Source organism: Phyllopteryx taeniolatus, chromosome 15 (assembly GCF_024500385.1).
Source record: "Phyllopteryx taeniolatus isolate TA_2022b chromosome 15, UOR_Ptae_1.2, whole genome shotgun sequence".
Classification (NCBI taxonomy): Eukaryota; Metazoa; Chordata; class Actinopteri; order Syngnathiformes; family Syngnathidae; genus Phyllopteryx; species Phyllopteryx taeniolatus.
In genome coordinates, this window is record NC_084516.1 from 9,509,049 (window position 1) to 9,522,549 (window position 13,501).

At 38.7% G+C, this 13,501-nt stretch overlaps 1 protein-coding gene across 2 annotated transcripts in view; it reads left to right on the top strand.

Annotated features, from left to right (window-relative positions):
• Positions 1-13,077, top strand: part of plppr1 (phospholipid phosphatase related 1) — a 48,343-nt gene extending 35,266 nt beyond the window's left edge. Inside the window, exons 4-8 of one of the 2 annotated variants that reach the window (XM_061798999.1) lie at positions 2,065-2,197; positions 4,908-5,158; positions 6,451-6,627; positions 10,469-10,600; positions 11,010-13,077. In XM_061798999.1, the coding sequence (XP_061654983.1) occupies positions 2,065-2,197; positions 4,908-5,158; positions 6,451-6,627; positions 10,469-10,600; positions 11,010-11,042 (726 nt within the window). In that variant the 3' untranslated portion in view covers positions 11,043-13,077. The remainder of the gene's footprint in view (positions 1-2,064; positions 2,198-4,907; positions 5,159-6,450; positions 6,628-10,468; positions 10,601-11,009) is intronic. The other variant, XM_061798998.1, reaches the window with a different exon arrangement.
• The last annotated feature ends 424 nt before the right edge of the window (positions 13,078-13,501 follow it).

Below are 13,501 nucleotides of genomic sequence, written 5' to 3' on the forward strand. Positions count from 1 at the left end.
TTTGAACCCCGGTCCTCAGTACTGTGAGGCAGACGCTCTAACCAGTCGTCCACCATGTTTTCCACTTCAAAGTTTTCTGCGGTACTCGAACTTCCTCCCACATTCCAAACACGTGTATTAGGCTAATCGAATATTCCAAATTGTCCATAGGGATGAATGCGAGTTTGAATGCTTGTTCGTTGATATGTGCCCTGCGAATGGCTGATGAGGCAGCTGCGTTTGGCAGTCCAGGGTGTACAGTTCCTCACCTCCTGCCCAAAGTCTGCTGGGATAGGCTCAAGATCACCTTGGAGCCCAGTGAATTACTTTTTTTTTTTTTTTTTACATAAAAACCTGTTACATTTTAAATTTCTATATGACAAAGTTACAATTGTTTCTTAGAGGTATTCCATTCAGGAAAAATCATAACCAAACAGGTTGAAATTGCTGTCCTGTTCAACATTAGTACCGATGTGAGTATGAATCACACGCCAGATAAATTAGGGAAGGGTATTTTTTGAGCAGTCCATTAAGAGCTTTGGGAAGTGATGGTACAAATGACGAGCTCATGCTAGACAACATAGTGGTCTTTGTGATGAAATGGTGTTGACCGAAGATGTAAAGATTAATTTCTAAAAGATCACTCTGTAAAATGAGAAAAATGAGCCTTAATGAGCCCATAACTGATTTATGTTTTCAGTTATTTGTTTCTTCCTTGAAGGGAAATATATTTGTTTCACAGTTTGGGCATTATATTGCTAGAGATGGCAAGAGTAAGCAAAAATGCTGCCGTCCAAGAAATCAAATATAGCACGGAATTGATTGGTTGCATCAGCAGATGCTGAAATGATGTTACTCATACAATATTTTGAATTGCATTCCATTAAAAAAAATATTTTTTTTTAAATCCAGCTTTCTGCAGCCCTGTACAGGCTTCAACAGTAAAGATAATGGAAGGATGATAGATGGGTGGTACTTGGGTAGGACTGATGAACAAAATCCCGATTAAAATTCTGTTACCTAAAATCTATTTAGTTGATTTGTTTGGCCACAAATGATTTACTTTGGCAGCACCTTATGATGGAAGGGAAAGGCAACATTCATCATTTGTGCATTTCCTCCAGGGATGTCGCACTTACTGTGTGAATAAGGCGATATGCACAAAAAGAATATGGTGGGCAGTTGCAATCTGTCATTTTAATGTCACAGGTGATGCGTTTTATGAACCTTCAAGGGTATTGCGATGCTGCGCTTCCATTAATTACTCTGTCAGTGTTATTAAGACACATGGACCTGCTCTTTTTGTTTCCTGTCAGGGAAAGTGTGTGGAAAAATGTGACGATTCATACCGTCTAATCCTGTGTGCCATGCAAAATTTGTTCAGGCACACATTTCTGTATTTAGCATGAATGCCTTTTCGGAGTATTCAGGATATGTAAGACTATTAGAGGCTATATTTTTGTCATGACGCATTTCATAGCTGTATATGAGTTGTCAGGCATCATCCATTTGAAGATTTAGTCTCCTTCATTATTACTGTAGTGATGATCTAGACAGGATCTAAACCTGTCCAAAGCCTTCAACAACATTCAGAACCACAATGAGTATCACTGAAAGTTAGCCTTTGTCAAAATTGGCGGCATATTAGTGTTGTGGTTGGCACACACGCATTTGTACAATAAAAGAATAAAATTCCTCAAATGAACATCCGATGCTGTTTGCAGCTGAGTAAAAATCAGTCAGAATATGGTAGTATTTCTATTTTTATAATACTGCTAACTAAAATGTGGACAAAGTTGCTTGGAGGAGGTTGTGTTCAAGAGAAAACCTTTATGAAGGCCATTGTGAGGGTCAGAGCAAATTCTGTTATGATCACACACACACGCACACTGCAGCCTGCCTCACTGTAGGAATTTCATTTTGTGTGTCCAGCAGCAGTTTTTCCATCAGAGGTAATGAAATGTCACCAATGTAATAGAGCCGAGCAAAGACGACATAAAGAAACAGTAGTTGTGTACCACACACAACTTCAATTTTATCTCTCCTCTACATTATAAGGCGTCTCTTTTCTGTGTGCGTTTCTAGATTTTTGTCGGGGAAGTGTCCATGTACGCCATGAAATCGACAAGGGAATCTCTCTTGGCCCAGGAGAAGACAATCGTAACTGGGGACTGTTGTTACCTCAACCCTCTTATTCGTCGTGTCATACGCTTCATAGGTAAGGAGGTTGTTTGTACACCCTGCCTTATATATTCACAATCACAATTCATGTTTAAGATGCTGGGGTCAGAGGAATACGCCTTGTAGAAGTCAAACTGATTGATTATACATAGTAATCATACAATTAAATTAATAGTTGGCAGTAATAAATACTTTCTGTAGCTCTACGGAAGCTTTTGTGGCACTATTTACATATTTATTATGAGGCAAAAACTATTTATATAATTTATAGCTTTTTTGTCACACTAAATTGTCTACTAAATCATTTACAAAGTACATGCGTTTTAAAATATTCTGACAGAACATGCAGTAATTTGATAGTTTAACAAATGTTATTTTTAGAGTCCTCTAAAAAAATTTTTTGTAAGTAATATTAGTCAAGCAATATTCCAATAAGCACAGTGACAAAGCAAGTAACATCTCCATGACCTTTGTGTAACATGATACATGACAATATGGGTCATTTCTCCCTTGTGGCACATGGCCAGTCGATAAAGTGATGGATGTGATGCAAGAGATGCCAGCGGGAAACTAAATAAATAATATATAATACTATATAATATATATTTTATTCTCAACGGAATAAAAAAGTACATTGAAAATTCTGACTTGCCGTTTGGTTTTTGTTGTTGTTTTTTTTAACTCGAGAGGTGATTCCCTTTACGATCGATTCATTTGTACCTCTATATGCTGCGTAACTTTCCAATTATTTCTATTTCATTTCTCCCCTTGCTGGTTTTGCTGATGTTGTTTCTGTAAAAAAAGTGTACCAACATGAATATGAAATAAAATAAATTAATAGATATATAGCATAATAAAATATATGGGGAACATAAAAAATGTCTTAATTCTGACACTTTTATGTCATTTGTGCTCTGTACCTTAGATTTCAAATCTTACTTTGTCTTGCTGTTTAATATGGAAAAAAAATCACATGCCACTAGTCTTTGAAAAAGTCGTTGTATAAAATAGTTTATTTTGTATTGTATTTGTATTCTTAGTTTTAGTATTATTTTTATTTCGTAAACAATCTGCTGTGTGCTGCTTTACCACCCTATACTGCTGAAACACCTGAATACCCCATCATTAAAGGATATCCTATCTTATCGTAGGTTTATGTAACACACATTACATATCCTAGTTAAATAAAAAGGGCTCTATAAAAAAAACTATTTCCATTTATATAATGTCACAACTATACAGCATATACTGTACTGTATAGTTTTGCGCAAACACCACTTTCGTTCAATTCATTCTCTTCTGTAAGAAACTTAGAGGGACCAATTACAGAATGTTTTTACAAATTGTGAATTTATACTGTAAATGACAACACGCATTTGAAAAACTATACAATATATCTACTGTATCTTTTCCCAAGCAAACCTTTAATTCATAGAAACATTGATGCACTAAAGGCCTTCAGTTTGTTCCTCATACACGGTCTCACCCCTGCAGCCGTCCCTCTGCATCACCACAACTTCCCCACAGCAGATGAGAATACAAAGCACAGTCATTTCATGGCTAAGCAAGCCAGATAATCATTAGTCATATTTCACAGTGAAATCAATGCAGACGCTGGTCAGATTCACTGGGCTGAAGATGTCGACGCAAATATGCATATTAGGCATGATTTGGTTTGTTGTCGTCCACTGTCCTTCCCTACCAGTTTAATTTGTTTGCACACACACCAAAAACAGAAGATGTACAAGAACAGAACTAAATTTATAGTTTTATACCCATTTAAACATGATAATTCTGTTCTGTGTTTATCAAAAAACAAGACTGAGGTTTTATTCCTCAGTGCAACATTCAAACCTTTGGTGACACGTCTCCATTCAATAGCATGGGAGTGTGTTTCAAAACCTTTGACTGATAGTGTGTAGTTGTTGTAAGCACCGCTGTAACATTATGCACAGCTTGATCATAACACTGCGCCTAAATATAGGAAAAAAAAATGTATTAACATAAAAGTTAAATTAAAAATGTAGTGGAATAAAACTTAAAAAACAAACTGTTGTTAAAGATTAAATGCATTGTATGTTTTGTGCTTAAAAAAATATTAAAACTGAACTGTACATAGACAGTGATTTATGTGGTGCTAGTACCAGTAGTGGTACGCGGACCCCACTAGTGGTACTAGCACCACACTTTGAGAATCACTGTTTTAGCTTATCAATGTTAAACTATTCCATGGTTTACCACAATACCAGTTTTATGCCCTTATGATGAATGGCAGCATACTATGTGCTACATAGCTGCAAACTTAATAATTATAGGCCCTTACATTGCCAGTTGAAGGCTTTATTGTGAATATGACACAGTTGTTTAGTTTTCATTAGCGGTTAACTAATAAGCATTTATTTACACGCTCATCCAGTGTGTAATAACTGCGTATGAAAAAGCTCTCATCAGTAGCCCACAGGCTTTCTGTTACATCACTGTACCACGGCCAGTGGTGTAAACTACATTTATTTGAGTGTATATCATCTCGGTTGTTACTTTTAATTAAGTAAAGGTTTGAAATAGTGGTGGTTTCTACAGTGTAAATGATGATTTTGGCCGAAGCACAGAGCACACAGCCCAATTTCACACTAAATGTCAACTCTCACATTCACTATCATTACATAATGCTGTGCAGTGCTTTTCTGCAGCATTTGCAGGGTTCTATCATCTGAACATTCACATTGTTATTCTTTGTGTGTCTGCAGGTGTGTTTGCATTTGGCCTGTTTGCCACAGACATCTTCGTCAATGCGGGCCAGGTGGTCACGGGTGGTCTCTCGCCCTACTTTCTATCAGTGTGCAAACCCAACTACACCGGCACCGAGTGTCGTTTGAACCATCAATTTATCACAAACAGCAACATCTGCACCGGAAACCCCATCATTGTCGGGAACGCCCGCCGCTCGTTTCCGTCCAAAGACGCCTCCCTGAGCGTTTACTCTGCTGTTTATCTAACGGTGAGACATTTTGTATTATTATTTACTATCATGTCATTGTGGCCATTTTAAATACTGACTGTTCAATGATGATGAAAGTTCTAAAGTACTGCATTACGAACATTTAATTTTACGCATATAAACCTTTTATGATACTTTATTATATAATAAACAGCGGTACATTGAAATACGAGTGACTTGACTTGAGAGTTTTTCGAAATTCGAGCTGTCGTTCAGCCAATTTTGTGCTTTGACTTGAGAGCAAAAGTTTGAGATTTGACCACTTTATGGTGTAAGTGAACTCAACTCACTTCAGAACAAGCAGCAATTCGGCAGCTAGTAAGCAATTCTTCAAAAAAAAGAGGCTTCAAACTGTTTAATGGCAGAGAGAATTACACATTGTGTATTTAGCTCAACCACATAACTTACCGTGAAAGTCCACTAGCTTATTCCTAACGCATGGGAAACACCATAGACAGGCTAAGGAATAGTATTATAAAAGTGTTTTTGAATGTATAGAGTACAGTTTCATTTCATAGTTATAATTTCTTGGTCTCGCTTACAAGGTTATTGCGCTCAAAGGACGCCAGTGTTGCTCATTCCTCCCAAACAATTTTCCTCGAAACAATCTCTGCTGTCAAGAAGGTAAAATATTGAACTCCCCTCACAGTTGTTCTAAATGGAACTGTCTAGATAAGAGATAAAGGGCTCTCTTTTTGTGACTGGTATAAATCCGGCGCGGCGCATGCCGTAACTTTGCGTGGAGGCACGTTTGAGTTGGTAATTTCGTGGACAAACGCAACCGCAATTTAAAAGAGGGACGTGATCACAGCTAGCTGCTGTGGACGTGATCACAGCTGACTTCAATCCTATCCACTCAAAGCGGCTGCTCTTATCAAATGCGGTGCACTCACAGTCTCACATGGAGACATCTCTGTGTGGAAGAAGACGGTGCATAATCGCAATGATCCGTGCACTGACACGGCTCTTGGCCAATGTGGCGAGAGACAAAGTGAGTGGGTACCCTAATTAAATATAGAATGAGCTGGAAACTGAAATAAGTTTAGACCGACCCTCGGCCACCAAATTCTCACGCTGCCGGGCACATCTCCAAGGGCACACACTCGCTGCGCCGAAACGCCCATCTTGGTGCACAACGGTCTGGCAAATTGGTAAACACGTGCAGTGAGACTTCCGCTTGCACGAAAATCAAGATATGTCAATTTTTGCACTCCGCAGCAGTTGCACCATCTACCAAAATAGAGCACATAGGGTAAAACTGTAGTCTAAACAACACATTCCTTCTTTTCCAGATGTACATCACCAGTACCATTAAGACCAAGTCCAGTCGCTTGGCCAAGCCTGTACTCTGTCTGGGCACTCTCTGTTCAGCCTTCCTCACTGGACTCAACCGGGTCTCAGAGTACCGAAACCACTGTTCAGACGTTGTGGCTGGATTCATACTGGGATCAGCGGTTGCCGTTTTTCTGGTAAGAACAATGGAAATTGGAGATATCAGAAGAGATTCTGATCGTGACTTATTTATTTTCATTTTTCTTTTTTTTAATCATCTGTAGCCTTTGTTAGGTATGCACCTGAATGACTCATGAAATTATTATTTCAGAGCACAAAGCTTACCAAGCTGTTTCTCAGGTTTGAACTTTGTTTTTAACATCTATGTTTTGAACACAAGGCAGATCAGTCGATTGAGGTTCAAAGGTTGTGTACCTGCTGACAAAGAAGGGAGTTGAAGGGAATCCCCACAAAATAAAAAAAAGAAATTATTCCATGGGCTTCATTAGGTGTAATCGCTCGGTCCTCAAGTGTCACTGCAGGAGGGAGTACTAAAGAGAAGGGAAGAGAAGAGAAGGGAGAAGACAGCGGGAAGACTGACACTGTAGTGGAACAGGAGCCCTACTGCCACAGAACATCATTTTAATCAGGGGATTGGATTGTTCCTTCTGCCAAGGTTTTAACCCGCATCCGTCTGTTTGTTCGTCCGTCTGTCAGCAAGGCTGATTTCCCTCATGGGGAGCTTCCACAGGCTGCTGTCAGTCTCCACTTCAAGTTAATCACAAAGATTTTTTTAACTGTTGATGTCCAACTCATTGCTTAGGAGACAAAGAAAGGGATGGGGGCTTCCTTGTCCAATTCCTGGTCTTTTTTCCAGACATGGTGAAAATATTCAAACAACTAATCCATTGGAATGTACTTACAAAAGCATCTGCACAACTACACTCTGTAAATTAGATAGATAGATAGATAGATAGATAGACAGACAGACAGACAGACAGATAGACAGATAGATAGATAGATAGATATATAGATAGATAGATAGATATAGATAGATAGATAGATAGATAGATAGATAGATAGATAGATAGATAGATAGATAGATAGATAGATAGATAGATAGATAGATAGATAGATAGATAGATAGATAGATAGATAGATAGATAGATAGATAGAACTAGCCGACATGGGACCATTATATACCTTTTCCTCGTGTGAAATGAATTTTCATGGAAATTCTTGCTCAACATGTCTTTGGAGGAAAATTACAAAACAATCCATGCATTTTCTATAGCTCATGTCCTCATTAGGATCAGTGGTGAGCTGGAGTCTACTAGAGCTCAGTGTTGGTGACCCTTGACTGGTTGCCAACACACTCACATTCAGTTAACCCAAACTCACATTCAGTTAACCTACACTGCATTCAGTTGACCTACACTGAATTCAGTTAACCCAACATGCATGTTTTCAGAATGTTAGTAGTACCCAAAGAAAGCCAATGCAAGCACAGGAACAACATGCAAACTGGAGTGCCTGAGCCAAGATATGTACAAAGATGAAGTTGAAGATGGGGCTGATTGTCCTTGGGAAAGGAGAAGCCAAGATCAAGATTTTACAGGTTGGTAATCAAATTGATTGATTTATGAAAAATCACATACACTGAGACAGTGACCTCCAGGCGAATGCGGTAACAAAAAAGTCAATCGTCATCTCAGTGTGCTTATTTCCATCTTATTAACTGCATACCTTGAACTGAGGAGAGCTGAATTTCCTCTCCACGTGGGACCAATGGTTCTGATGTCTCTCATCACTTGTCTTTTCATGAAATATGAAGGTTGATGGATGGCGTCTTAAGGGGAATCCAGGTTAAATTCCTGTGCAAGCCGTGCTCTCACAGCAGACGTGTGAATGGAGTCATCCCGTCAAACAGCAACTCCCTTCAGGCGTTAAATAAATGTGTTTACTGACTGAGTGAGAGCTCATTAAGTGTGTCACAGTCTCTGTGCGAGCTCCAACATGGCGTCCCCCACTCGTAGCTAAGTTACTAAATCAACCTTAGACTTCCATCAAAGTTATGGACAAGTTGGAGGATTCAACTAACCTAACACAGATGTTTTTGGGAATTTGGGTAGAGGCCCAGAGTTAAAGCCCAACAAGGACACCAAAGATAGTACAATACGCGCCCACTGGAAACAAAAAAAAAAAAAGAAAACAAACAAAGCTGGACAAGGAGATGCTGAAAAGCCTTCTCGATTATATAGCCAAAAGTTACACCCTTCATGGAGAAGGTGATTAATAGGACACCAATGAATTCCCCAAATAAAAGACGCTGGGAGCACTCCCTAACCGACACCCAACAGGAACTGTGGTGACATTCTGGAGTCCACTGACAAAAAAAAAAAACTGCCCAGTTTTGACACGCAACTTCTCTGGTTAAGGTCCTCGAAAATACTTCCAATCGCTACGCAAGGCACTGTGGTTCAGCCATTAAGAGATTTTCTTGCTTCCGGCTGGAAATGAAAACCTCATCGAGTCTCAATCAAGTCCCTCTCTGAGGTTATGATGAATACGTGCATAAAGATGCTATTCTGGACATCCAGTTGTGCAGCCTGAAGGACAATCTTATCTTTTTCAGTGCAAACAGAGGATCTCAGAGGAAGATCTCAAGCCAACCATATCGATAATTCCTCCACACACAATGTAAAATTGTTGAGAGACGCAATAAAGAACCTCTCCTTCCACTGGGCTCATCGACTTGGAGGCAAGAGAGGAGACGGCCTTCATCCAAGAGCCATCATGGCAAAATTCATTATTTCAAACAAAAGGAAGTGTTGAAGACTGGTGGCACACCCCAATTGGAATCGACTGCAGCTCACCAGTGACCCCAAACAGGAAAAGCATTTAAAAATGGATAGATGGATGGACTGGAAGACAAGGGAGTGAGGGAGTTCAGCTCATACAGAGCCACATTGTCTCATCATTCTCCAATTTTGTATGGTACTCGGGTTTTGTTTGTTTTCTTCCTCAATTTTGGGGCAAATTCAAGGTTGTTTGACTGCCGAGTTGTTTGAGGTCTGATGGTTCGTAGTTGAGCCCCTTTGTTGGTGTAATAGACAAAGATCTAGAAGAACCTGTATCGATTCAGGTTCGTCACTATGCAGACGACATCTTTTATCTTCTAGTCTGCACAAAATGTCTTGGGATTGTAAATTCCATTTTCCATGCTGCTGCCCAATAAGCAATCCAGCTGAGCCTGGATGACAGGAAAAACTAAATTGGAAATACGATTCTCCCTGACTTTATTGGAGAGGTTTAAAACAAGACACAGTTTAGATGGTTTACCTAATATGAAGTTTGCTGCAGGATCAGATACAATGTGTCATAAACAAAGAGTGACCGTCATGATTAATATAAACACACAGTGTTTGGATTCACACCGCCAGCCTGTGTGGGTTTATAATGTATTTGTTTTTATGTGAGTAACTTCTTTAGACGTAGTCAAACATTCATTTTCAGATCTTATGTAGGAGCAAAGGTGGTGTGTAATTTATGAATCTTCCTGCTTCATACTCTGAGACAAGAATCTTCTGTTACAAAATATACTACATGACAAGATAAATCCTACTACTACTACTACTACTACTACTAATAATAAATATTATTTTCTAATGGACATATGTCAGAAGAGCTCCTTCGCATAAAGGGGATGCAGAGTTTTCTTTCCCCTTGTTGCACAGTCCACGTTATGAAAGAAAGTTACTGTAGGCTGCCAACTTACAGGCGTCTCTGTGAACCTCACTTTTTCCACAAAAATGATTTCCATTCGAACACAGACGACAGTCAGCAATTTTTTATACACCAATCACTGAAGAGCAATGTAAAAAAAGGAAAGCAAAAGTAAGCAAGCAATACAATCATCATACCAAAATGAACTGCACTAAAATCGTGGAAGTGTGGCTATTTGCTTACAAAGAATCTGAAAATATAGCCATGAAAAATATTAATACAATTGGTCTTGTGTTTGTCCCAACACTACAGGGTGTGTGCGTGGTGAACAACTTCAAATGTGTCCACGGTGCGATAACCAAACAGAAGAGTGAAGATTATCGCGGTCTCCCCCTGATGACTTTCCCTCGCGTCGAGAGTCCACTGGAGACTCTTAGTGCACAGGTACAACCTCAATGTATTGTTTTCAATAATTGGCAGAATTCCCTCAAGGCTTTCAGGCTCTTTCTGGATACAGATTTCACTGAAATGCACTGCAATTTCTCATCATTAAGTGTGGATTTTTCTTTTCTTTTAAACAGAGAGTGCTTTTCTTTCTTTCTTTACAAATGACTCATCAACAAAGCACAGGCATGAGTGTTTGCATGTACCTTGTCCTCGTCTCCCTAATGAAACACTAACAGAAGCTCAGCTGGAGCATTCCTGACACTCGCTTGACGATGTTTTCCTCTTTCCATTCACCACGCCCCCGCCCTTTCCCGTTTCCACACTTCTCCCAATTCCTTTTCTTGTCCCTATAATCTTTCTCCGTCCTCATCCCTCTTTACCCTCCCGCTACCACATCCATTTTCAGAACCACTCGGCATCAATGACGGAGGTCACATGACTAAGGGGGCAGCACCGGGTCACGTTTGCGTCTCCGCAGCACTTCCAGACACAATGACAAGGACGCATGTCACGTGGCTTCGATTGCTTACCAAAATCAAACACTGATATATCTGTCTAGTTCACCTCCGGGGGACGAAATCCACCATGTTTGTAATGGGCATCCGTATTACAAAACAAACTCAAGCACAGATTTTCTTCATAATAACTCATTGCAACATGGGGCATTTATGTTCCTCCAAGGTGTTCTGTTTTTTAGTTCGAGGATGGTGTTTTGCACATTTTGTATGAGCGATTGCTGTTTAACCTACCCTGACAGTGGTCCGCCTGCACACCTTTGTGTTGCATCTCATCCTGTCAGGTGACTTCCCTCCGTTCACCACGTCCTGTCCCGTCCCCCTCAGTCTGAAAATGTGCTATGGAAAACTAGCAATGTTGATGTTGTCATTCTGTGATGTTTGTCATTTGTACAGAAAAAAAAAGATAGAATCCTTTTTTTTTTTTTTTTGTATGGCTGTATATGAATTGACCACGTCAGCTCGAATTTTGTAAAGATTTTTGTTAATCTGTACTATTACGATCCTTTTGGACCTGTTTGCCTGCTGTAAACGTCGATATGTTTTGGTATCAGTCAGACACATTCACGCTGTATTATCAGCAACATGTATGACCATGCACAGGGTCCCCAACAATTTGATATCATTTCATAGTCTAACAACCTAACCAATTCTCCGTCAAATTATCTAAAATTTGAATGAGATGTGTAAAAACTAAGTTTGAATGAGACATTTTATGCATTTTATTTACAATTAGCTCCCAGATGTCTCATTTTACATCCTTTTGTCAAAAATACCCCGAGGATAAAAAAATTATCCACAATTGGCTATAAAATCTATATCCATTTTAATATGTTGTTGGAACTTTGATAAGTAAATCTTTTATTTTTTTAACATGAAGTCCATGTAATTTTATTTGCCTAGTGTTTCTCAGACTTTATTTAAAAAAGAAAAAAAACTTATCTCTCAAACTACAACCATAATGACCAACATTAAAATACGATAACGTAATCGGACTAAGTGTTCATCAAAAATGAGAGAGAGGTTTTATTCCTTAAAAGTATATTTATTATTCTAAGCCACTGTAACCATATAAAGTTTGACCATTTACAATGAGCTTAAATATAGTAAAATAAAAAAAACTGCTTGAATAAAGATTCTGTTAAAAAAGGTATTGCACATTAGAGTTAAATAAAACTTAATTAAATATTTAAAAAAATAGTTAAAGATTAAATGCAAAATGTATTGTACTTAAAAGTTAAATACAACTGAATTGTTTGTTGTACAGTAATTGAAGAGTAAAAAATGTACTGTAAGGTATTTATTTTATTTGTATTCAATTCAGTGATTCTTTTGTGTACCACTAGAAGAAGCCCGCCTACCGCTGATGGTACAGGTAAAATACAGATTCGGTGGCCTACGACATGTCGTTAGACAGACATTCATATTTCAAATGATGTCACTTTTTTTGGGACACCTTGGATGTTCAGCTCCAACTACTGTACAATCTACTGTATGTGTATCCGGATTCATTGTTTTATTCGTAGGAATTTCTTTTCAGAGAGGTACTGCTGGGTTAGCCTGTGCCAGACCACTCCAAAATCAAATCCCACTCTTTATACTGTAGAAACAAGACAAGTTTTTGGGGAATAAATGGCTTGCTATAAGGCCTGGCTAGCCATTTTAAAAATTGTGCACCAGGCTAATAACCACTTCACCTTTCCTCCTTGAGGTATCCCTCCCCCACCCACCAGTGGATTGTGATGCAATGTTGTGACTCCATTTCCTATTGGAAGAAAACACCCAGCATGAAGAGAGAAGTCAAGATGTTTTATAAATATTCATTATTTTAATTCTACTCTTTAACATTGTGGTTATAATTGTATTTTATGATATGTTTGAAAAGAACTGTTTTCATTTGAAATGCTGCATTTATTTTTATTCTCAGTTTGTTCTCATTAAATAGTCGGTAGCAACATGTTCTCTTGTGTGTGTGTGCGTGTTATTTAATAATTAAAGAGCTTCTGCATCCTAGATTATTACGATTACAGATATACTGTATAAAACATGTTTTTTTTTGTGATGACCGGTGCTGCTGTGACCAAAACCTTAGATTGGGTGTTGGTCTAATAAATTGTTTAAGCCCAAATTTGTGAGTTAAAATACATTGTATTTGTTGAACAGGTATATTTTGGCTAGAAATAACAAGTTTTGGGAAAAAAAGCCAGAGCACCTGGAGAAAACCCACACAAGCATGGGGACAACATACAAATGCTCCACGGCCTGAGCTAAGATGACCACTATTGCACTGTGCGGTGTATTCATTTTATTATTGGTAGTAGTGTTTTAAAAACAGGCAAACCCCTTGCAACTCAGGGCTGTTTTGTGATGCATATGAAAGAAA